Raw genomic sequence first — 23467 nt, forward strand, 5'->3', positions numbered from 1 at the left:
ACTTCTAGTTCTAGGTAACAAAAAATAGCAATATTACTAAAAATAATGACAAAATCATAATCTACTTTTAAATATTAGATCACATATATATAATACATTTCAAAATTAGCAATATTTCTAAAAATAATGAGAAAATAATGCTGTCGTTGTCTTCTTATATCAAATACTACTTCCGCCTAAACCTGCCCAAGATTTACCGAACCGGCGGTTAAAACTAAAACCATAACCGCTGGTTACGGTTCTGAACCGAAACCGTCGATTTTTGAACCGTGGTTCGATTTAGGTTCAAAATTTTTCAATCCGAAACCGTGCCGGAACCGCCGAAAACCGGGAAACCAAGCCGGAGGTTCAGAAACGTGAAAAACCGTAAAAAATACCAGAAAATTACCGGTTCGGAACCGAAACCGCGAAACACCTCCACCATTCGGTTCCGGTTCGGCAAATTCCAAAAGTGGAACCGGCGGTTCCGGAACCATGGGCACCTCTACTTCCATCCCGCATTAATGTCACATTTACTTTTCTGCACTCGTTTTGTTAAAAAAAACTAATAAATAATTAAAATCGAGAAATAGTAAAATAAGAGAGAGAATAAGTTAGAAAAGGATATTCTTTATCTTATTCTCTTTCTTACTATTTCTCCACTTTAATTATTTATTATTATTTATTTATTATTATTGAGAAAAGTATAGGATTACTATTGGTGCATTATGAAAAACACATTCTTCACAATCTTCTGCTACACTGATTTTTGTATAAAAAATCTCTCTCAAATGGTGTGTGTAAGTTGGAAGGTCTACATATGTATTACTACAAAGTACAAAATTTGCCATCCATGAATTTCGTTTAGGGGACAGACAAACAAACAAACAACAGCCTTAAAAAAAATAGAATGACTACCACTAGTAAATTGTACTATGATCTAACATGTGTGTGCATAAAAAAAATAAAAAGTACCCATGATTTGTCGCTTAACCTAAAGATTTTCCATTGGGATGAAGTTGGCTGTTCTGGTGGTTGTAGAAAGTCGATGCCCTACAATGATGGAGAGGCAGAGGGCCACGACAGAGAAGAAGAGAGAGAAGGGCGTGGCAAAGTCCCACGAGCTGCCTTGAGAAGCGCTGGTGAGCTCAGAACTGTCTGCTGATACGAAATCAAGAAGAATCCAATCACAGCTAACCGAGTAATGAGCAGACCCATGCCATGGTTTGCCTTCCTCCGGGTACCAGAATGCAGCCGATACCTTGCTTGATCTACCAATGGTGAACTGAGCATCCTGTTTAACCCATTTCAATGTTACAAGACAGCAAAAACTTGGTTACGAGCATTAAGTAGTTCAAGTAATACAATAAGCAAAATTATATGCTTGTTAAAATGTTGGCAAATTCCTCTTTTCTATTTCTGATTGGGATCATGGCATAGGCTGTAAGTTTATGATGTAACAATGTATCCAAATTGACATATCAAGGATAACATATGCTCGTTATGCTGAAGGGCTCAACAAATTGTGGGGAACAAGTCACCAAATATCCTCTTAGTTTCAGGCTGTACTTTCCTGATGCGGTATCAAGTATCCAAAAATGACATATCAAGGATAATATATGGTCGTTATGGTGAAGGGCTAGACAAATCGTAGGGAACAAATCATTAAATATCCTCTTAGTTTAAGTGTACCTGCTGAAGATGATCCTTAGTTCTCAGAGGTCTTGAAAATTCAAAATAGTATGTTCCTTTTTGGCCTACTGATGCATATGGGCTGTCCTCGTTTATAAAGCCTGCTTGAATAGAAGATTTGTAAGAAAACATCCCCCCTTATAAGAGTGAAAAAGCCTGTGATCACCATTAACAGGCTTCTCTAGCATAGACACATTAAGAAGAGCATCGCTCTATGGTAACCTTTGATTTGAACAACTCACCATGTGACAAAGAATAGTTCCCAATATATGGAATTATGAAAATGATAAGTCAAAAGGAGATGGGATGGAGTAGACATCATATATCATTGAAATTCAGATAGGCATTAATGAACTTTTTCATCAATTAATTAATTAAACTTGGCTTCTATCAGTGTTAAAACAAACACGGAAATATCTATTTATGCATGTGCGCATAGTTATAATTTGTCTACTTGCTGGAACAGCAAGCAATTAATGCAATTGCAGAAAATAGACTAACATACTGCATACAGAAACCCAAGTATAGAATAGAAACTTATCCAGTTAGATTACCCGAATGGTCGGTCAAGCTACTGTGCCACCATGATCCTTGCCAGTCATTCTGTGCTGAGGTGTCATTTTCTAAGATGAACAGAATAGAGCACACACATAATCAGAAAAGATAATAAATTGAACGTATATTAGATTACTTTATCAGGGGGGTTGCCATAATAGTTTCAACATTTACTGATGATGCCTCAAGCCACCCTGTTCTGAGAAAGCAATTGAATTTGCAGATTTGTTTCTTATTATTTATTAATTGGAAAAAATACTAAAAACAACCATTCCATAGAGAAAGGTAAATTGCTACTACCTAAGAACTATCTTCTACACCCGACCTACATGGGAAACAACAAGAGCTAATGGAAAATCGGAGTTCAGGCGAAATATTTTATGAAGAATGTACATTCTTTTGTTAACTCAAGGGATCTCTTATCTAAGTTTGTTATCCTAGAGATGGTGTTATTAACTATATTCATCTTTCATACATTATTCCCTTGATAATGCAACAAGCAAAATTGCATGCCTTATTTGGAGAACATCTGAAACAAACCACATTTGAAGGTGATGTGCATCAGTGGACACAGTTCGAATATTAATGAGTTGCAATCTGGATTCTGGGTGCAATTAATAAATGCAAAGTTGCAAAATCCATAGATTTAAAAAGGAAAGTACAAATACCTGAAGGGCCAAGGCCATCAAGATATCTACAATGCGGGTTCCAGCCATAAAGATCGATCAAATGACCGAACCTGTTAGTTGAGACCAAAACAGAAACACAAATATTAAGAGTACAGTAATCCAACAGATCATATGTGATTATCGATATACATTTGAATAGCATAAAAATACATTACCTGTCACCTCCATATCCTTGTTTGTTGTCGACTGGATTTCCGCCATATAGTCTTCCAGGAATAGCAGTTCCAAGTGAGAAGTGCATAATATCAACTTCATGCCCTCGGCAAGTCTTGTTCGTACAAGTAGTTGGTTCTTCCTCACAGCCACCCATCTTACAGTAGACATAGTTGTCAGTACAAAGACGTTATTGGGCCAAATAAGAACCAAACATGTTGAAAAATCACAGTTGACTTACTCTATGGTAGGTTGCATTTTCACCAATTTGAAACATTAGAGCAACGGATGCACATCTAGTATCGTCACTGCAGGAGACAAGATGGAGTTGAAATCAGCTCCTACCATAAAATGAACGAGCATAAGGTCTCAAGGAAAATAGTTTAGATTCTTAAGCAAAATTATATACTCCGTACTACCTTAAAACAAACATAACAATTCCTACAAAGATTATTCACCCTTTCATGAAAATGGAGATCACAAACTGTGATGGCGGTTACAGAGTAAGGCTATCTATCGCGATCAAGGCTATCGCTCTAATCTACAAGAGGCTCGGTCTAAACACAATTCATTGGCATTTCACAACTTAAAAGGCATCGTTACCGAAACAGGAGTACTATACAGAAATAATAATTAAAGATAAATTAACGAAACCTTTGAACTGCATTTGCAAACTCATGCCACAAACACAAGTAACTTCATCTAAAAGAGTAGTACTAAATCAAATCAAGCAACAGAAAAACAAAATCCAAGCAAAAGTGAACTATTGCTCCACTCAACTCAAAAACCTAAAAATTGATACACAGAAAATTCTACTAAAATTCTAAAATCGTACCCTTGAGTGTAGGCATAATTCCCATCAATTTGCAACATAAAATACGCTTCGTTCCCGTCATGCACTGCCTAAGAAGGAACCAAACCTCACAAATCAATTCATCCAACACACAAAAAGGGGAAAAAATCCATCAATAGCTTAAGTTGAGAGACCTTGAGAGTCAATCTGCCAGCATTGTATTCCTTGTCAGCATCGGGGTCGAGAGCGGGCAATAGTGCGAAATCCGACCCGGAAACGCCTCTCCAATCGTCCACCTTCCCGTCGACGGTGATGACGCCCGGCCGGAATTGGGACCGGATTCGGATCCCAGCGTCCGAGTCGCAGTGCCACGGCCCGGATTCGTGGTGCGAGCTGATCCGTGCCGGGAATAACAAAACAGCCGCGATGAGAAGAAGCCAGAGAGGCTGGGCTCGAAGAAGCATCGCCGCGTTGGACGAAGAAAGTTCAAATTGCGTTTACTATCACTGTGCCTGAGATTTGATTCAGCGACAGCAAGGCAGTTTCGTTAGTTTATTACCTAAGGCCGTGTTTGATTGAACATTCCACCACTTTTATTTTCCACTGTTATTCGTATTCCTGTTTCGACCAAATTTTATTTGACTAGTGATATAGGCAACCTCTATTTAAACAGTAATTAGAGATTACAATTTAAACCACTAAACTAAAAAATAAGGTAAGATTGAATTTTATAAATTTTGTAATTTGTAGTATTTGAAAACATAAAGTCCACTAAAGTACTATAACAATGTTTCAGTTCAATATGAAGGTGCTTTAATTCGTGACACTGATCAAACCAAACATTAATATAGTAATGAGTTTATGATTTTAAATTTTAAAACACAAAGTTCACTATAAAAGTGGTTTGGTTCACTACGGAAGCATTTTAGTTCATAATACAAATTTGTAAATATGGAATAAACCAAAACATCATTGTGTGTTCACCTTCCATGAAATACCATGATTTGGGTTTAATTCATGGGTTTATCAGTTGTTCAGTTTTCCAGAGTTAAAACATGAAGGCCCAAGATAACATGCCAAGCCCGCATTGTTCATTAATATTTACCAAGAATTGTATCTTACGCTGGGTGTGGTTTTTAAATCTGGTGTCAAATATTGTCCGAGATTTGGAGAGGTTTTTGACACAATCATCCCCCACAAATTCATTTCCCCCACAAAATATGGAAAAGATGGAGGGGTGATTTGGTCCATTCAATTGAAATGGACATATCACGTTGACTAAGACCAACCCAAAATAGGGAAACTAAACTTCTACATTTAACTCTTCTCGGTGGGCCACCCCTCTCCAAATCTCATTCAGTTATATAACAATAAGTTTAGAAAACTTATTAAGTATAGGGTGTGTTCACTTTTATGCATCAAAACTCATCCTTTTGTTTCTTTATCTAATAGTAGTTGAAATTTGCTCTCTAATTATGCATTAAGATGTAGTTATGTATTGGCACTACTATTCTAACTTTTTAGCAATTTGATTTTTCGCCTCAATTATTCGCAAATCAGTTGATATCGCAAAATTCCATTTTTTTTTTACATGAACCAAATTTAGAAAACAAACTGTTAGTTAATGTCGATCAATCTGGAGTACTTATTATAAAATGGCGACTCATTTTTTTTTTCCAACCATATGACTGCAATGACTTACTACCTCTGTCCCTGAAAATTTGATACAGTTTACTATTTTGGTCTGTCCCTGAAAATTTGATACACTTCACTTTTACCATTTTTAGTAGTGGACCCCATATTCCACTAACTCATTCCTACTCACATTTTATTATAAAACTAATACTTTAAAAGTAGGACCCACATCCCACCAACTTTTTCAACTCACTTTTCATTACATTTCTTAAAACCCATGTCGGATCAAAGTGTAGCAAATTTTGAGGGACGGAGGTAGTATTACTTTTATTTTTAATGATTACCACCAAAAAATGATCCGTAAATTGTCAAATCTTAAAGTGATGTAGGGTTGCATTGAATGAACCCCATTATTATTATAAAGAACGCCTCATTTATATCCGAATTGGGTAATGGAGTATATAGACAAAATGCGCAAGCAATGGACTTAATTGCAGACATAAAACTCAACGACCTTGCTCATTAACATAGAGTGAAAAAGTGAGATCATTATTTTCATGATAATTAGGTCTACTTTCGTCAACATCACGTGGTAATGTTTGTTGACTAGTGGTGGACTCACCATCTCCGTCGGCCATGTATTTCTGTTGCAATTGGAGCGCCATTTCTAGATTCCTCAAGACATCTCCCATGGTGGGTCGATCGCCGCCGTGATCGGCCAAACATCTCGTCGCCACGTCAGTGAATTTCGCTACGGAATCTAGAGAGATCCTCCTTTTCAACTCCGGATCTATTATCTCTTCCAACTTCCCAAGCCTCGCATTCTGCGGGGCCCAACTGGCCAGCCCTATCTGCTCTTGCGGCAGGTTTGGGCACAAAGCAGGCCTCGCGCACAACACCTCGAATAACACCACTCCAAACGAGTACACGTCGGACTTCTCGCTCAGCCGTTGTCTGCTGAAGTACTCAGGGTCCAAATACCCGAAGCTGCCTTTCACGGTCGTGCTGACGTGGCCTTTGCTCATCGTGGGACCGGTCTTTGAGAGGCCGAAATCGGACACCTTGGCCTCCCATTTCTCGTCGAGGAGGATGTTGGTGCTCTTGACGTCTCGGTGGATGATGGTGTACTTTGACCCCGTGTGGAGGTAGTGAAGCCCACGGGCCGACCCGATGCATATTTTGAGCCTCTCGCTCCATGATAGGGTGGTTTTGTTGACGTTGTACAGATGCTCTCTCAACGTCCCGCGCCCCATGTAATCATAAACTAGGATCATTTCATTGTTGTCCTCGCAGAATCCGATCAATGAGACTAGATGTTTGTGTCTTAGCCTCGACAACATCTCGATTTCTATTTGGAACTCGTTCACTCCTTGCCCTGAAGATGGGTTCGACCTCTTGATTGCCACGTTTGTTTTGCCATCAATCACGCCTCTGTATACCTTCCCGAAACCACCAACTCCAATAATGTTAGACTCATCAAAGTTATTGGTAGCATTTATGATCTCAACTAGGCTAAAGTAGCGACAGTTGCTCGCGGCGTCCGTTGATATCACCACCACACTAGATGATTTGGTGTTATTAGTATTATTCAAATTCCGAGAAATTGGCAACCAACTAGTCCTCGAATCCCCATTGCTCCATGTCCTCTTCTTCCTTCGGCAGAGGACGCACATCACGGCCACTGCGACACCAACTGCAGCTGCCCCACCAGCGCCACAAGCTATGATGATTGTGGAATCATTATCTTCAAAAGCCTTATGCTCCATCTTATGCCCTTTCCTCATTAAATCGGAAATCGACGGATTAGGAGCGGCAAGATTAGTTTCAAAGTTGTCACTCATCTTGAAAATCTCCAATCCATTTAAAAGAACATCCATGAACTGAGGCATTGTCCCATTAGTCGGAGCCACTGAAATCCATAACCGGTAACCGTCGTCAGTCACGTTTTCCGTAACGACGACAAAATCTTTCGTAATCGGAGTAGCGACGGCATCAGTCAAGCCAAATAGGTCCACCTCACGAGCCGCAGTCATATTGTTTATGAACAAATTGAAAACTCTTTGATTAACTTTTACCATTTTCCGAATCGCACCAATGTAACCTAACAAGGTACAAAAAACCAGGATCGATCTCGAAATTCCACGTCAGATTTGACACCTTGTTCACGTCTACGTAGGCTCCCATAGATCTATAACTCCGGTACACATCTAACGGCGCCGTGTAAGGCGGCAACTTCTTGTAACTGACGTTGGTGTTGGCCGTCATGGCCACACCCTGCCCGGCGCCATAGATATAGACGCTATCGTCGTACCACATTCGCATCAGGCCACCAGAATCACTCAACGGCGGGATGAACTGACCGCCGACGTTAAGCCTGTACATCGTCTCCATGCTTGAATTAACGACAGGAATCGTCGAGAACGTTTGGGCATCGACGTAGGAGCCGACCAGAAGTGGCTCCGCGTTGAAGATCTCCGGCGCCGGAATAACCTCGACGCCGTTGATGAAAGCAAAGGAGTTTTCGGCCGGTTGGAAAGTGACGTTGAGAAACGGAGATTTAGATGGCGCCAAGTAGTATTCCTTCACCAAATATGATTGAGACAGAGCTTGCGCCGTTATATGCGCGCTGAAATTGTTGAGCAGCAACACCGATCCAGCCACCACGCCGAAGTAGGACTTTGAAACGTCGACGCTTGGATACGACGAAGGGTAGAAATGGAGGCGGAGGAGCGTGCGGGATCTCGGATTTTGGAGGGAAAATTGGTGTGTGGACCTTGAATGAAAAATCCGGGCTGACATGTAGGGCACGATGGACGGGAGAGAAGGGTCTTGTACCTCAGATTTAGCGGACGCGGATTTATCCATGCCTGCGACTATGTACTCGGTGTCGGGCTCCCATTTCCGCCCGTCAGCATCCGTGCCCCCACTATTGAGCTCGCATGTCAAGAGGCGGATGTATGGAATGAATATATGAATGAAAAGAATAATATTATGAGAAGGTTGAATGTCATTTCATGGGTAAAAGTAATAGAAAAATGAATAATGAAAGAAACAAAATTGGCATGAAAGCTTTCTCTTTGTAAAGCCTAGGTTGAATGTCATTTCATCGGTAAAAGGGATAGAAAAATGAATGATGAAAGAAAGAAAATTGGCATGTAGGAATTCAATGAAGCTTTCTCTTTGTAAAGCCCCAAGAATTTCTTATGCTACTTCTTTCTTCAATCTTCTATTTTTAATTTTACTTGGGTCTCCGTGAAGAAAAACCAAGGTGTGCATGACACCCAAGATTTTTTAAACAAAAATCTATAAAGAAGATGACGAGTGAAAACTTAAAGTGTAAACTAGTAGTATTATTTTTAGTAAATCTTCTGATTTTGAAATTTTCTCAATTTTATTCTAGGCTCCTTTTTAGATGCGAGCGACAAGACCGGTAGACCAATGGAATAAGAATGAAAATCGCATAAATTAAGCTTTGACGAGGGTGTGATTAGTAAATATAGTAGTACTTGTTATTAGTAAATATAGTACTTGTTCTTCACATCAGTGAATTTTATATGAATTCATGAATTATTTTTATGCAAATTTGCACCTAATTATTAATATAACGTATTTACTCCCTTTGTTTATTAAAAATAGAGCACATTTACCATTTTTGGCCGTGTACAAAAAATAGAGCACATTCATTTATGGAAAGTTTTTAACAAATAATAACTTTACACATCATTCCACTAACACTACTTCTCACTTACTTTTTCTCTTTCTCTCTTACTTTTTTCCCTTCTCTCTTACTTTACCACTTCTACATTAAAACCCGTGCGGCCGTGCCATAAACCAATTGCCTTTTTTTTTTGGACGGATGGAGTATTTCAAAATTACTAACATATCTAATTGTTCAAATATACTTATTAAGAAAATCATATTTATATCTACATAAATTTCCACTGATATATAGTCTACCTAAAATATTTCTATTTTGATGAAATTTGAATTTATTTTTCTATTAAAATTATAAGTATTCGATTGTTTATGAAATGCACTCGATTTTATAAGGTACAAGGTGATGCAGCTAAGGGATCACAAATTACAGTATCCATTGGTTCAAACGTTTAGTTACTAGAAGTCGAGCGAAGAAGTTCAAGCATAAATTAAATAGATTAGTTCAAAAAATATTTACACTCAAGAATTATCGGCACAACAAAGATGAATGATTAAGCAGTCTAAGATGTATTAATTTAATTATTACATGCAAATGAACCAATGATTAAAGTTTAGTGGACTGATATCAGTAGAGAAACGTGCCCAAGATAATCATGAGTCTCACTTTTCAAATTGCAACACTTGAGACTATCAATTTCGTTTTAGTATTTATTTATTTCCTATTTATTAGAATAAATAGATGGAAAAATATTAATTATCTTTCCTTCTATCATATATTCATAGGTTTTCTTTCAAGTTTATTGCATTTTAGAGCATCTACAATGGCTAGCCTTTAGGCCAGCCACAGGCTAGCCTCTCTCTCTCTCCCTACCACGCCATTAGCACTAAAAATTCATGTGTCACATCATCATTTTAATCAAATAGGCTAGTCTAAGGATAGCCACAAGCTAGCCACTATAAAAATAATTAAAAAACAACTACAATTACGGAATTAAATTTACAAGACATATACGGGAAAATTCATTAATTTCATTTTTAAAAAAAGTACATTCATTAAAAAAAAAATTATATAATAAAGAAAAAAACTATCGTCGTGCAGTCTTCCGTGCCCACAACTCTTTAATTAAATCCTTTTGGGGTTGAATATGAGCATCAACTTGGCGCATGTCGGCATGTGCCTGGAGACGGCCGGCTTCATCGTGAGGTACACCCCTTCGTACGTTGGGGGTGGCCACGCCGTGGCTTGGACCAGCTGCATCAGCATCGTCATTGGCCCAATTAGTCAGTCGTACGCCTTCGTCTTCGACGATCATGTTGTGCATGATAATGCAGGCGTACATTATATCAGCAATGCATTTGACATCCCACAAACGCGTTGGACCCTTAATTGCCGTCCATCGAGACTGGAGCACACCAAATGCGCGCTCCACGTCCTTGTGCGCCGACTCCTGCCGTTCCGCAAAGTAGGCCTTCCTGTCATCATTTGCGTGCCTGATCGTCTTCACAAAGACAGGCCACCTAGGGTATATCCCATCCGCCAAGTAGTAGCCCATATCATGCCGGTTGCCGTTGGCCACAAATGAGACGGCCGAACCGATGCCCTAACACTGCTCGTTGAAGAGGGGCGACGAGTTGAGGACGTTGAGGTCGTTGTTCGACCCGGCTACCCCAAAATACGCATGCCAGATCCACAGCTAGTAATCAGCTACGACCTCGAGGATCATCGTGAGATTCTTTCCCTTGTAGCCGGTCGTGTAGGCCCCCTTCCAGGCAGTTGGACAGTTCTTCCACTCCCAATGCATACAATCTATGTTGCCTAACATCCCGGGGAACCCATGCTGCTCCCCGTGCATCTGCATCAGATGCTGACAATCTTGGGGGGTAGGGCTTCGAAGGTACTGATCACGGAAAATTGTAATCACGCTCTGACAGAAAAACTTCATACATTCCAGAGCAGTCGTTTCACCGATGTGGAGGTACTCATCCCACATGTCTGCCGCGCCTCCGTAGGCCAACTGCCTGATTGCCGCCGTGCACTTTTGAATAGGGGTGTGGCCGGGTCTGCCAGCCGCATCGTGCCTGAAGCGGAAGCACGTATATCGATGCTCCAAAGCGTCAAAGATACGCATAAACAACTCCCTGCGCATTCTAAAACGCCACCTGAACATGTTTGCGTTAAACCGCGGCTCCGGAGCGAAGTAGTCGTCATATAGCCGCTGATGTGCAGCTACGTGATCCCGATCAATCACTGGTCGGCGGTGGACAACGGGTCGAGGACGAGGTACCGGCGGCTGTTCGACCCTTTGCATGTACCGCTCTATCTCGCGGTTCATGTAGGCCTCCATAGCCTCATTCATCCGCCGTTCGTACTCCTCAGCATCCCACCACTACCACCACTGCTACCACCCGCGTTACTCATCGCTCGATGTTGCTCTTGTACAGAAATTTAGAGAGAGAGAGAAAAGTCGTTAAAACAAGTGGTGCAAATGAAAATGAAACTAAAATCGCGTATATATAGTGTTTCAAAAATACGGGTATCCGAACGCGAAATCTCAAAAATATCATACCCAATACCCGACCCGTATGTGAATTCGGGTACCCTAATACCCGATGCGGGTACCCGAACCCAACTAATCGGGTACCCATAAACCCGGAATTATTATATTTAAAATTTATTCTTTTATATAAATTAAATTGTGACGAGAATAGAAATTATTAAAAATCACACGATACTTATACTATTTATTGACTATGATTCTATATTATATAAAATAGACACTAGACAAATAGAAACTAATTAATTTTAAAGTAATATTTTTTTTTTGGTATAAATTGAAACATAAAAGAGATTAAAATAATTTTCTAAGACATTGAATGAACATGTAAATAAAATGGAGAAAGTATAACTAATTAACTATATATTTTCAAAAGATAACAAGTAAGAACCTAAATAATTCAACATGCATGAACTGAACACGAATGTAAAGAAGAGAGCATACGCCCAAAAGAGAGCAACAACAGTGGCATGAAGGAAACTTGAAAAAGTGAGGCACACGAAAAATTTATAAATCTACATGTGATTAAATAAAGTTACCCTAGATTTACCCTACTGGCCATAGGCCCTATACTAAATAAAAATATTTATCACAAATACATAATTAATCGGGTTTAATCGGATACCCTAATACGGGTTTCGGGTACCCTAAACCCGAAAAATCCTAACATTAGCTACTCAAACCCGTACCCGAACCCATAATTTCGGATTTCGGGTACCCAAAACCCGTCGAGTATTGGGACTGGGTCGGAAATACCCGAAACCCGTGGATTAAATTTTCAGGCCTACTTTTCACAATTTTGTGACATTACTTATCAACAGTTCCTCTACGTGACATCATTCATCCGCAATTATAAGATTTCCGTCGTTGTCGAAGTCAATCCATCGTAAAACGTCAAATTAAGCACGAGGATCATATCCCAAGACTAGGCGCTCGTGAAGGTCACGAACACATTGAGCGAGTGCTATTCCACCATCAACTCTCCCCCAATCTCGTGCCATATTCGAAACCACAAAATCTTTAATAATGACGGAAATATAAATGCTAAAACAAGCATATGAATCTCCGCCTTCGGCCTTTCACTGTTCCGCTTCACAGTTTGCATTAAAAAATGGAAAAAAAGGTTTAATCTTTTTTGGCGACTCTCTCTCTTTCTACTGAATAGAGTAAAAAACAAGGGGCAGAGAAAGGCCAAAAAACCCAATCCATTTATCTTGAATGGCCTCCTCAACTCCGCCAGGTCACTGTACACTCACCGCCGCCAAACCCTACCAGAACCACCACCTTCACCACCCTCACAACCACCACCCCACCTCCTCCCACCACCACCAGAGCTGGCGCCCCCCTCAGGTCTCTCTAAACAACCACGCCGCCGCCGCCGTCGCCAGGCCCGCCCTCCCACGCCTCTCCGACTTCTCCGGCCGCCGCTCCACCAGATGCGTCTCAAAAATGCATTTCGGCCGCCCTAGGTCAGGTTCAACCTCCTCCCGCCACTCCGCCGCCGCGGAGGAGGCCCTTCAGCTCGCCCTCAGCTGTGGCGGCGGCGAGGTGAGTAACATCGATGATATCCTAGTTGAATTTCAGCCCAAGCTGCGCGCATCTGATGATTACACATTCTTGTTGAGGGAATTGGGGAATAGAGGGGATTGGGTCAACGCGATGAGATGCTTTGAATTCGCAATCAATCTTGAAAAGAGAAGGAATGAAAAGGGGAAACTAGCTAGCTCTATGATTAGTACTCTTGGTAGATTGGGGAAAGCTGATTTAGCTAAAAATGTGTTTGATGTTGCCGTCAGTGAGGGCTATGGCAACACCGTTTACGCCTATTCCGCTCTCATTAGCGCCTACGCGAAGAGCGGGTGCTGTGATGAGGCGATCGGGGTGTTTAGGAGTATGAAAGACTCGGGCTTGAAGCCGAATTTAGTGACTTATAATGCCTTGATAGATGCTTGTGGCAAAGGGGGGGCTGATTACAAGAGGGCTTCGGAGATATTCAATGATATGCTGGAAAACGGGGTTTTGCCCGATAGGATCACCTACAATTCGCTTCTTGCAGTTTGTAGTGGTGCGGGGCTGTGGGAGGTTGCGAGGAGCTTGTTTGATGAGATGGTGCATAGACGGATTGATCAAGATATATACACGTATAACACGTTATTGGATGCAGCGTGCAGTGGGGGGCACATTGATGTGGCTTTTGAGATAATGGCGACGATGGCTGCCAAGAGTGTGTTCCCTAATGAGGTGACGTATAGCACTATGATCCGTGGATGTGCCAAGGCAGGGAAGATGGACCGAGCACTGAATCTGTTCAATGAGATGAAGCTTGCTGGTATCAAGCTGGACCGGGTGTCCTACAACACCTTGCTGTCTATTTATGCGAGTCTTGGGAGATTCGACGAGGCTTTTGCTGTTGGGAAGGAGATGGAGAGCATCGGGATTAAGAAGGATGTTGTCACGTACAATTCCCTGTTGGATGGATTCGGGAAGCAGGGGATGTATGATAAGGTCAAAGAGCTGTTTGTGGAGATGAAACGAGGGAATCTGTGTCCTAACTTGCTAACTTATTCGGCTTTGATAAGTGGTTTTTGTAAAGGAGGTTTGTACAAAGACGCAACGGAAGCTTACACAGAATTCAAACGACAGGGCCTTAAGGCGGATGTTGTTTTCTACAGCAATCTGATTGATGCATTGTGCAAGAAGGGGCTGGTGGAATCATGTGCATTGTTGCTAGATGAGATGATGAGGGATGGGATCCAGCCTAATGTTGTCACCTACAATTCGATCATCAATGCCTTTGGTCAAACAGAAACTGTTGATTATGCTGAAGCTCAGATTGAATCCTCCAATTCACTAACTTATACTAATGGTAAGATGGTTGTTAAGGAAGATGACCGAATCATTGAAGTTTTTAAGCAGTTGGCTTGTGGTAAATCGGGAAATCTGAAGCAAGACCAGAGGACAAGAAAGGACTTCCGGTGTGTGTTAGGTATTTTCCGCAAGATGCATGAGATGAAAATAAAGCCGAATGTTGTTACTTTCTCAGCAATCCTAAATGCTTGCAGGTATGGATAAAAATGCAGATAGCTTTTTGTTATCTCTTATCTGCCATATTGTGCATTATTTGCTTCCGGTAATATATATTGAGTTCTTTGGGAGACGGTTATTCATTTTTTGCACTTTAGTCATTGTTTTGAGAAGTTTGAAGTTATCTATAGGCCTTAAATGTTTTTCTGATTAATAATCTGGTTTGAGGCTTGATTTGGTTAAATGCATCCTTGAAAAATTTTGTTGATTTGATGGTCGTAACATTTTTTTGTGGTTGCAGCCGGTGCAACTCATTCGAGGAAGCTTCGTTGCTGCTGGAGGAACTGCGGCTTTTTGATAATCAAGTTTATGGAGTGGCATATGGACTCCTAATGGGTCACAACGAGCACACTTGGTCCCAAGCTTTATCGCTCTTTGATGAGGTGAAGCGGATGGATTCCTCAACGGCTTCGGCTTTTTACAATGCTTTGACTGACATGCTGTGGCACTTTGGCCAGGTAATCTACTTGTTGAGTGAAATATTATTGATGCTTCAGAACAACTGCATGTTCTTGTTCTTCTGATTATCATTTTTCCATTAGTAACATGTCAGAAAATATCAAAGATAGTGATTTTTCTAGATTTTAGATATTTAGAACACATTATATTGTGCTTGAATATTGGACATGCTTAGGTATATGAGAACTATTTGCTACTGGCAATAAAACTCGAAGAAGAATTGAGCGAGAAAAGCATCTAATTGTCGTGCTCCTAAGCCTCCCTTTCATATCACTTCAATTACAGGCCCTTGTTTCGGTTTGCAAACTCTATTTGAAATTAATGGGAGGCTAAATGTTTGCTTTCTTATAAAATGTGCAGAATAAACTTGTAGTGCATAATATCTCTTTATTTCATCTCTTTCTTGCTGTTGTCACTCCTATACCAATGACATAGTGATTTATTTATAACTCTAATTTTTTAGTGGATTTATTGATTAGTCATGCTAATATTAGCTATAATTTCCTCACATTTGTTACATTCTAGTAAAACAATCATACGAAAGAGTTTATAATAATCAAACTCTACTCGGCAATTTTATATTTTCCAGAAACGGGGCGCTCAGCTCGTTGTTCTTGAAGGTAAACGTCGAGAGGTTTGGGAAAACACCTGGACGCAGTCCTGCATTGATCTGCATCTCATGTCCTCAGGTGCTGCACGAGCAATGGTCCATGCCTGGTTGCTCAACATACGCTCAACTGTGTTCGAAGGCCACGAGCTGCCAAAGCTGCTAAGGTTGTTTTACTGTCTATAATTCATATAAATACTGCCGAATTATAAATTTTCATCGAATTTCCAATTACAACAGAAAGATTGTGTAGATATAGTTAAGCCATTTGGCTTGATTGCATATTACATCAACTGATGTTCAATGTTGATGGAAAATGTCAGCATACTAACTGGATGGGGCAAGCACAGCAAGGTGGTGGGCGATGGAGCACTCAAGCGCGCGATAGAGGCGCTGCTGGTGAGCATAGGGGCGCCGTTTCAGGTGGCCAAGTGCAACATCGGGAGGTTCGTATCGACAGGGGCAGTGGTGACAGCGTGGCTGAGGGAGTCCGGCACGCTCGAGGTGCTCGTCCTTGAAGACGACAGAACTCTCCCACGCACGAGATTTGGGCTTCTTCCTAACTTGCAACCTTTGCCATTGTAGCACTTGTTTCGTGTATGAATGAAAATGGCCCAAACTTAGGTCGTGTGTAATTTGTGTAACCATGAACCTCTCCCTCTCTCAATTTTGTAATATATGTTGAACTTCACTTCTGGGAAATAGTAGAGTGAGCGAGGTTCTGCATTGTGTTTAAAATCTTGGTCGAAAATTATTATTCTGGAATTTTATCACCCCTTTTAGAAGTGTATTTCATTAATTATTCACTGGAAAATGAGGTTTGTAGTTTTGAACGATCTTAAATGCAAAAAGAATGCCAAAAATGGATGAAGTGACAATTTTGCCCCTATCCTATTTCCCCTCTCATTTTCAGCTCAGGCATTGAAAGTATTTATTTTTAGCTCAGCCTCATATTCTTGATACGGAGGGGAGCCGCGGCAGAGGTGTGAGCCGAGTATTCGGCGGAGACACGGCCAGGGGGCAGGGCCGCAGCTCCTATTGCACGGAGCCAGCGGCCGCGGCTCTCCTCAATGTTTTATTTATTTATTTTCTATAAATATACTCATTCCTCTCATTATTTTCACACCATTCCAATCTCCATAATTCTACATTTTTCTCAGTAACACTTTCAAAAAATGGATAGCGACGAGGAGTATCAACAATTGAATTATGCGTTTTTACAATTGATCGACGAGGAGTATCTACAATTGACCATTTTATTAAATTATGCGTTTTTTTATAGTCCGTTAATTTTTATTCTAATTTAATTAAAATATACCAATAATTGAAAAAATAATGTGAGTTGTGGTTGTGGCTTGTCCACTATTGGGATGAACACCTTTTTTTGTAGTTGTGGACAAAAAAATGTGGCTTGGCCTTGAAGTGTCCAAACTATTGTGGACGCTCTTAGAATTGACATGAGTTTTAATGCATAATTGGTAAAATAAGAGAGAATAGGAAAAAGTAGTTGAAATTGTGTAGTGGATAGTGAGACCCATAAATAAAGTAAAAGAGAAGAAAAAAAATGTTTTCATAAATGGATATAGGCTATTTCTATGGGAGGGACGGAAAAGGAAATATGACTTCGAAAGTTATTTTCAATTTTTAAGTGAGTATAGTAGTTGATGCGTTGTGTCATTAAGTGCTAAAGAGAAAAGGTGAAGTTCAACTTAGGTTATAAATGCACGAATTATGTAGTATGATGGTAAAAAAAATACTACTCCTACTAGTTAAAAACTTTATTGTTTAAATTCTGGATCAAACAAAAATAAATGTGCCACTGCTGAAACAGTGAAACTGGAGAATTCAAACATAGTAATTGTTCCACTGCTGAAACAGTGAAAACCCAGGATGTAAACTCTCATGAAAACGTGTGAATTGAACACACAATTATGAATTATCCCAACCACTTAACTCTTGGTGTCGGTGCTTATTGCTTCCCAGCAATAAATCGACGACGGCTCCGAATTTCGGGGGTGGGGACCACTCCCTTTGTTTAGGACACAAAGATTTCACTTTCGATTCATCGTTATTCCAAAAAGATAGTATTGCCAATTATTTTTATCTTTTTTCTTATGGAGGGATCTGCTATTTACCCAAGTCTTTATCGTTTGGATGTACAATTAAGTCGTAAGAGTAATTAAGAAAATATAAAATAGCATAAATATGTAAAAAGTTAATAAAAGACGATTCGAAGATAGAAAATTAAACTTAAATCATCTTAGTATTAATGTGGTTTACTGAAAACATAAGATATGCTTAAACTATGCAATAGATAATTGGAAAAGCCACACACACATACATCTATAGAATAGGATAAATAGTGTATTCCTTAAAAGGGCAAATTGTCATAAAAAGTCACCACATTCAATTTCTGGTCAATCCTGCAGCTTTGAAAAATAAATAATTGATTACTATATTATAACTTTGATATTTATTTTTCAATTATATGCCAAGGTAAAAAATTTTAACGTGCTACATGTATGAATTTATTAACATAACGCAAATATATGTAACAAATGGACGTGACTGGCCAGCTAGGTGGACTAAATGACATCATTTGAATAGTCGAAAGCTTTTTCCACATAATTTTGTCTCTCGGCCACATCATACATTATATTTGCTCAAAATCCAATTAAGAAAAATGTCACATTCATGATATAATTGGTCATTTTAGAAAATTGCGCGATTGATCAAATAATGACCAAATTTAATGATTTTTCTGGTAATTTACCCATTGAGATCGAGAGGATTATACTTTATCAGCGTAAGTCACAAATGCATATATGCATATGTAGTGTAGACCAGCCACTGTGACTGATTGTATCCAAACTCATTCAGTGAATGAAAATTTAAAAATGTAAAGCTGACCAATTCTATTATCATATGCATGTAATGAATGAGAGAGAGATATTTTTATTATTACGGACACCTAACATATTAATTAATGTAACACAAAGTCTTAGAGAGACAGAGAAGAAGGTGGGATGTTGTGATAATAAATCAATAATACTACTAAGGAATGAGAAAAATTAAGGTGGTTGAGAGTTGGGGATTGCAATAAGTTGATGAAAACCTTTTTTCAGACCACCACATGCACATGATATCTAATCTGTAAGTAAAGGTCAAGCAAAGTTTGACAATCTTTATCACTTTACCCTAAAATATAAAGGCTGTGTCTCTGTCTCAACTGCATGCATTTATGAGCCATCTTCCTCTCTATTTCTATAAATAGAATCCAAGCTTTCATTGGAGGATAACAAACACATCAATATTTTCTTTTTAATTATGGTGGCAATGGGGAGGAATTTGAGAAATGGAGGGGTGTTTGCTGTGATGTTGTTGCTGGGATTGTTTGCTTTGCAGATTGCTGATGGTAGGAGGCTTGAGAAGGACACGCTTGGTGGCGGAGGCCTTGGTGGAGGCGGAGGGTTTGGTGGTGGAGGTGGCCTTGGCGGTGGTGCTGGTGGAGGATTAGGTGGTGGAGGCGGAGCTGGTGGTGGACTTGGGGGAGGTGCTGGTGGAGGGCTCGGTGGTGGTGGCGGAGCTGGTGGTGGACTTGGGGGAGGTGCTGGTGGTGGTGGCGGAGCTGGTGGTGGGCTCGGGGGAGGTGCTGGTGGAGGGCTAGGAGGTGGTGGTGGCAAGGGAGGAGGGTTTGGTGGGGGCGTTGGAGGTGGTGGTGGCAAGGGAGGAGGGTTTGGTGGAGGTGTTGGAGGTGGTGCTGGTGGAGGAGCTGGAGGTGGAGCCGGTGGAGGGTTTGGTGGAGGAGCTGGAGGTGGAGCCGGTGGAGGATTTGGAGGTGGAGCTGGAGGTGGAAAGGGAGGAGGGTTTGGTGGAGGCTCGGGTGGAGGAATTGGAGGAGGAGCTGGAGGCGGATCCGGTGGAGGATTTGGAGGTGGTGCTGGAGGTGGAAAGGGAGGAGGGTTTGGTGGAGGTTCAGGTGGAGGAATTGGAGGAGGAGCCGGTGGAGGAGCTGGAGGAGGAGCCGGTGGAGGATTTGGAGGTGGAAAGGGAGGAGGGTTTGGTGGAGGTTCTGGTGGAGGAATTGGAGGAGGAGCAGGAGGCGGTGCTGGTGGAGGGTTTGGAGGTGGATCGGGAGGTGGGGGCGGTCTAGGAGGAGGATCGGGAGGAGGGTTTGGTGGTGGAGCAGGAGGAGGTGGTGGATTTGGCGGAGGAGCCGGAGGAGGTGGAGGATTTGGTGGTGGACATTAGTTCGATCACATCTAAATATAATTGTTATAGGACAAAAAAAATGTCCAAAGTATAGACGAGTATTGCATGCATGGTATGCTTTTTTCTATTGATGGAAGCTGTATAACTGTGCCCTTAAATTATTAATGAAATTAATTATAAAAAATTGTGAAAGTTGGTCATGTCAAACAACAACCAAATTAATTGAATATATGGTTCGTATCGTTCATGCCTCGGTGTATTTGGCAAGGGATTAATTCTTATGCCACCAATATTTCATAATATCAAGAATACATATACCTACTCCTAATATCTATATTTAGGGGAGGGGTTTGCACTGTTTCTACATTTCAAAGAAAAAACACACACACGTACACCTAGGGCTGGGGAAAAATACCGAAATACCGAAATACCGGCCTTATCGTATCGAAAAAATACCGAAAATACCGAATTTTCGGTATACCGTGACTTTCGGTACGGTATGATACCTTACCGAAAGATTCCGGTAAGGTAACGGTATGAATTTTCAAATACCGCGGTATACCGCTGCATACCGAAATTCGGTATATACCGTAAATTAAGGTATATACCGTAAACTAAGGTATATACCACAAAAATATAAACACAATTATATATAAAATATATTTTATATATTTTTAAATTATAAAATCTATCATAAAATATAAATATAATTATGAATACATTATATTTAATTTATTTTTAAAATTATAAAATATAAATAATATTCTAGAAACTTTAATTTTTTATTTTAATTGATGTTGAAAGTCAGGTATACTGTAAAAGTAAGGTATACCGAACTTCGGTACGGTATACCGAAAATGAGATACGGTATTGGTATGGAAATTCGTCATACCGAAAATAAGGTATATCGAAGTTCGGTATACCGAAAACTTTGGTAAGGTAAAGGTATGACTTTTTTGCTTACCGTATTTACGGTAAGGTATACGGTATGGTGGTTTCGGTAAGGTATACCGTACCTACCCACCCCTACGTACACCATGCATATACAAAAAAAATGACATAATTTATGTGATGGAAATGTTTGGACTTTGGATGCTATGATGTATCCTTCAGTTACAATTTTACCGTGTACACAAACTTTAATTTTGTCTAATTTTTCTCATGAAATAAATTGGGCTAAAATTTTATTGATGTAGCAAATTACAACTAATGTAATTAATAATCAAAACGATATTGTTTAGATTTTTCAAAATTTAAAAAAACTAGAAAAACTAAAGTTATGTGTCAATTTCCACCTCAGCCCTATCTCTCTCCTATTCTTTCACTCTGCATTCTTTCTTTGTAGTCTTCCCCTAGCTTTCTTTGTTACTCTAGCTATTTCTCTTTTGGTGCTGTGTGTTGCTGCTTACGGCGTGGGTCAAGGAGAGTAAACGCTGTGGACCCGTTTTATTGCGCGGTTTGGAAAATAATGGACTAGATTAATTATTTGGTTAAGTGTATGGATAACCAAAGTTGAAGTTATTCCTTTATGACGTTTGGTGTCACCTATACACAAGAGGACTACTAAGAAATTTATCATTTTGTCTTCAAATTTGTGGGAAATGTGTTGTGTTGGGGGCGGTGACTAGGGGGGTATTGGTGGAATTTTGCTCCTTAATCCATGCAGGGGTGGTGACCAGGGTTTAAAATCCATCAAAAGTTGATGGACAATTTTTGCCCATTTTTCCAAACCCAATGGTGAATAAAACCGGGTCAGAAGTCAGAAACCCGGGTTCTTAGGAAAGCAGCACAAACTCATAAAACGCTGGATTGTGGTGGGACCCACACACCTTATCCTGCACTAACCAAGCAATAAAACGGGTCCTGACTGTGAACGAAGGGGTAAAGGATACAACATTTAGTTATCATTATCCTGCACTAACCACGCAATAAATATTGTAGTTACGAATTTTTGCCCAATTTATTTTATGGGAACAATTAGAAAAATAAAAGTATATATGTTTAAATTTTTAAAAAAAGTTTGTGGAAAAACAAAAAACATTAGAGTTTAAGCTGGGGAAAGTTAATATATACTTGAAGGGGAAAAATTGAAACAATGAAGTGCTTGATCCGGCAGGTTAAGTATTAATTAATATTTAATGCTATTAGTTAATCACTAATTAAACATGAATTGATATCTACCAATAATTTTTAATTCTAATTAATTTTTATTAATTCTCAGTTTATTTATTGATTTTAATTAGGATTAATTATTTACTAATTAAAATTTATTAATTTTTAACTCACATTAACCAATCATAGGATAGATGAATACACCATGATGTATGGGACTGTACTGAAACTTAGGAAAGAAGACAAGATTCCCAACAAAGTGAAACTATAACCACCTTAAAGATAAATTAGGAGATTTAGTAAGGAAATGTAATTAAGGAAACTTAACCGTTAATCAATATAATTGGGCAAAGTCAAAGTGAAAATGTTGTACAAAATTGTATTGTCATGATGATAATTCATTAAGGAATTAATGTAAAATCTATAGGGAGTTGTAGAGGTATTTAGAGAAATAAGGGGAGTTTGGGTATTTAAGAAAATGTTCTTTTAAAATAGACATTATTATTTAAATATAAATATGAATTATTTAGTTTCATAATGAGTGAATAAGAGTTGGTTATTTAGTTTTAGTTAGTGGATTAGTGGTATAGTTAGTGGCATAAATTAACACTTCGTTGTTACAAAGTATAAAATGGAATCATCTTAGTATTAATTGTCTTATTCAATTAATAAACACATAATGACTATATCAAAATTTCAAGATTCACATCATAATATGTTTATACTTCTAATTGATGAATGAGATAGAAGAGAAATAGATGAATTCTTAATATCATTTGTAAGTGGTTTTAAGAATGTTGTATTTGTATAGTGTACTTAACGATACTCCCGAGAGCTTGCTGGAGATTGGAGACGAGGCCGGAAGATATGAAGTTGTTCTTTAGCGCAGGAGTTGTCATTTTCAGAGTGAAAAGAGAAAAAGGAAGTGGAATCTGACTGAAATTATTACGATGGTGATGATGAAGATAAGTAATTATCCATTGTATTTAATTCTTTATTGTGATAGATTTTTATATTCCTACTCCATGATTTATTGTTTAAACATTATATTACTCCCTCCGTCCCCCATTACTTGACACAGTTTGCCATTTTGGTCCGTCCCCCATTACTTGACACACTTCACTTTTTCCATTTTTGGTAATGGACCCCATATTCCATTAACTCATTCATACTCACATTTATTATAAAATTAATATTTTAAAAATAGGACCCACATCCCACCAACTTTTTCAACACACTTTCCATTACATTTCTTAAAACCCGTGCCGAGCAAACCGTGTCAAGT

At 39.5% G+C, this 23467-nt stretch overlaps 3 protein-coding genes and 1 pseudogene across 3 annotated transcripts; 2 read left to right on the forward strand and 2 right to left on the reverse strand.

The window, feature by feature from the left end:
• Nucleotides 1–776: 776 nt before the first annotated feature.
• Nucleotides 777–4462, reverse strand: LOC125210856 (uncharacterized). The gene is made up of 8 exons (XM_048110462.2): nucleotides 4056–4462; nucleotides 3904–3971; nucleotides 3310–3376; nucleotides 3071–3225; nucleotides 2895–2965; nucleotides 2226–2294; nucleotides 1672–1772; nucleotides 777–1273 (listed from the first exon to the last, which is right to left on the reverse strand). The coding sequence occupies exons 1-8, from the start codon at nucleotides 4323–4325 to the stop codon at nucleotides 974–976; spliced, it is 1101 nt and encodes a 366-aa protein (XP_047966419.1). The 5' UTR covers nucleotides 4326–4462; the 3' UTR covers nucleotides 777–973.
• A 1513-nt stretch (nucleotides 4463–5975) lies between these two features.
• LOC125209286 (receptor-like protein kinase ANXUR2 pseudogene) lies at nucleotides 5976–8612 on the reverse strand (annotated as a pseudogene).
• Nucleotides 8613–12776: 4164 nt separating this feature from the next.
• On the forward strand, nucleotides 12777–16631 carry GUN1 (s uncoupled 1). Its single transcript, XM_048113406.2, has 4 exons — nucleotides 12777–14770; nucleotides 15034–15250; nucleotides 15841–16025; nucleotides 16182–16631. Exons 1-4 carry the CDS (start codon nucleotides 12927–12929, stop codon nucleotides 16441–16443), a joined length of 2508 nt encoding a protein of 835 aa, XP_047969363.1. The 5' UTR covers nucleotides 12777–12926; the 3' UTR covers nucleotides 16444–16631.
• Nucleotides 16632–19036: 2405 nt separating this feature from the next.
• LOC125209287 (uncharacterized) lies at nucleotides 19037–20262 on the forward strand. The gene has a single exon (XM_048108891.2). The coding sequence runs from the start codon at nucleotides 19186–19188 to the stop codon at nucleotides 20107–20109; it is 924 nt and encodes a 307-aa protein (XP_047964848.2). The 5' UTR covers nucleotides 19037–19185; the 3' UTR covers nucleotides 20110–20262.
• Nucleotides 20263–23467: the final 3205 nt, after the last annotated feature.

Source organism: Salvia hispanica, chromosome 3 (assembly GCF_029641045.1).
Source record: "Salvia hispanica isolate PSC_SH4W2 chromosome 3, Shi_PSC_v1, whole genome shotgun sequence".
Lineage (NCBI taxonomy): Eukaryota > Viridiplantae > Streptophyta > Magnoliopsida > Lamiales > Lamiaceae > Salvia > Salvia hispanica.

Coding starts and splice junctions, on each gene's coding strand:
- LOC125210856 (XM_048110462.2), bottom strand. CDS start 4,325: ATGCTTCTTCGAGCCCAGCCTCTCTGGCTTCTTCTCATCGCGGCTGTT. Junction 3,377..3,903: donor AATTATGCCTACACTCAAGG/GTACGATTTTAG, acceptor TGTCTCCTGCAG/TGACGATACTAGATGTGCAT. Junction 3,226..3,309: donor AAAATGCAACCTACCATAGA/GTAAGTCAACTG, acceptor GTCTACTGTAAG/ATGGGTGGCTGTGAGGAAGA.
- GUN1 (XM_048113406.2), top strand. CDS start 12,927: ATGGCCTCCTCAACTCCGCCAGGTCACTGTACACTCACCGCCGCCAAA. Junction 14,771..15,033: donor GCAATCCTAAATGCTTGCAG/GTATGGATAAAA, acceptor TTGTGGTTGCAG/CCGGTGCAACTCATTCGAGG. Junction 15,251..15,840: donor TGCTGTGGCACTTTGGCCAG/GTAATCTACTTG, acceptor TATATTTTCCAG/AAACGGGGCGCTCAGCTCGT.
- LOC125209287 (XM_048108891.2), top strand. CDS start 19,186: ATGGTGGCAATGGGGAGGAATTTGAGAAATGGAGGGGTGTTTGCTGTG.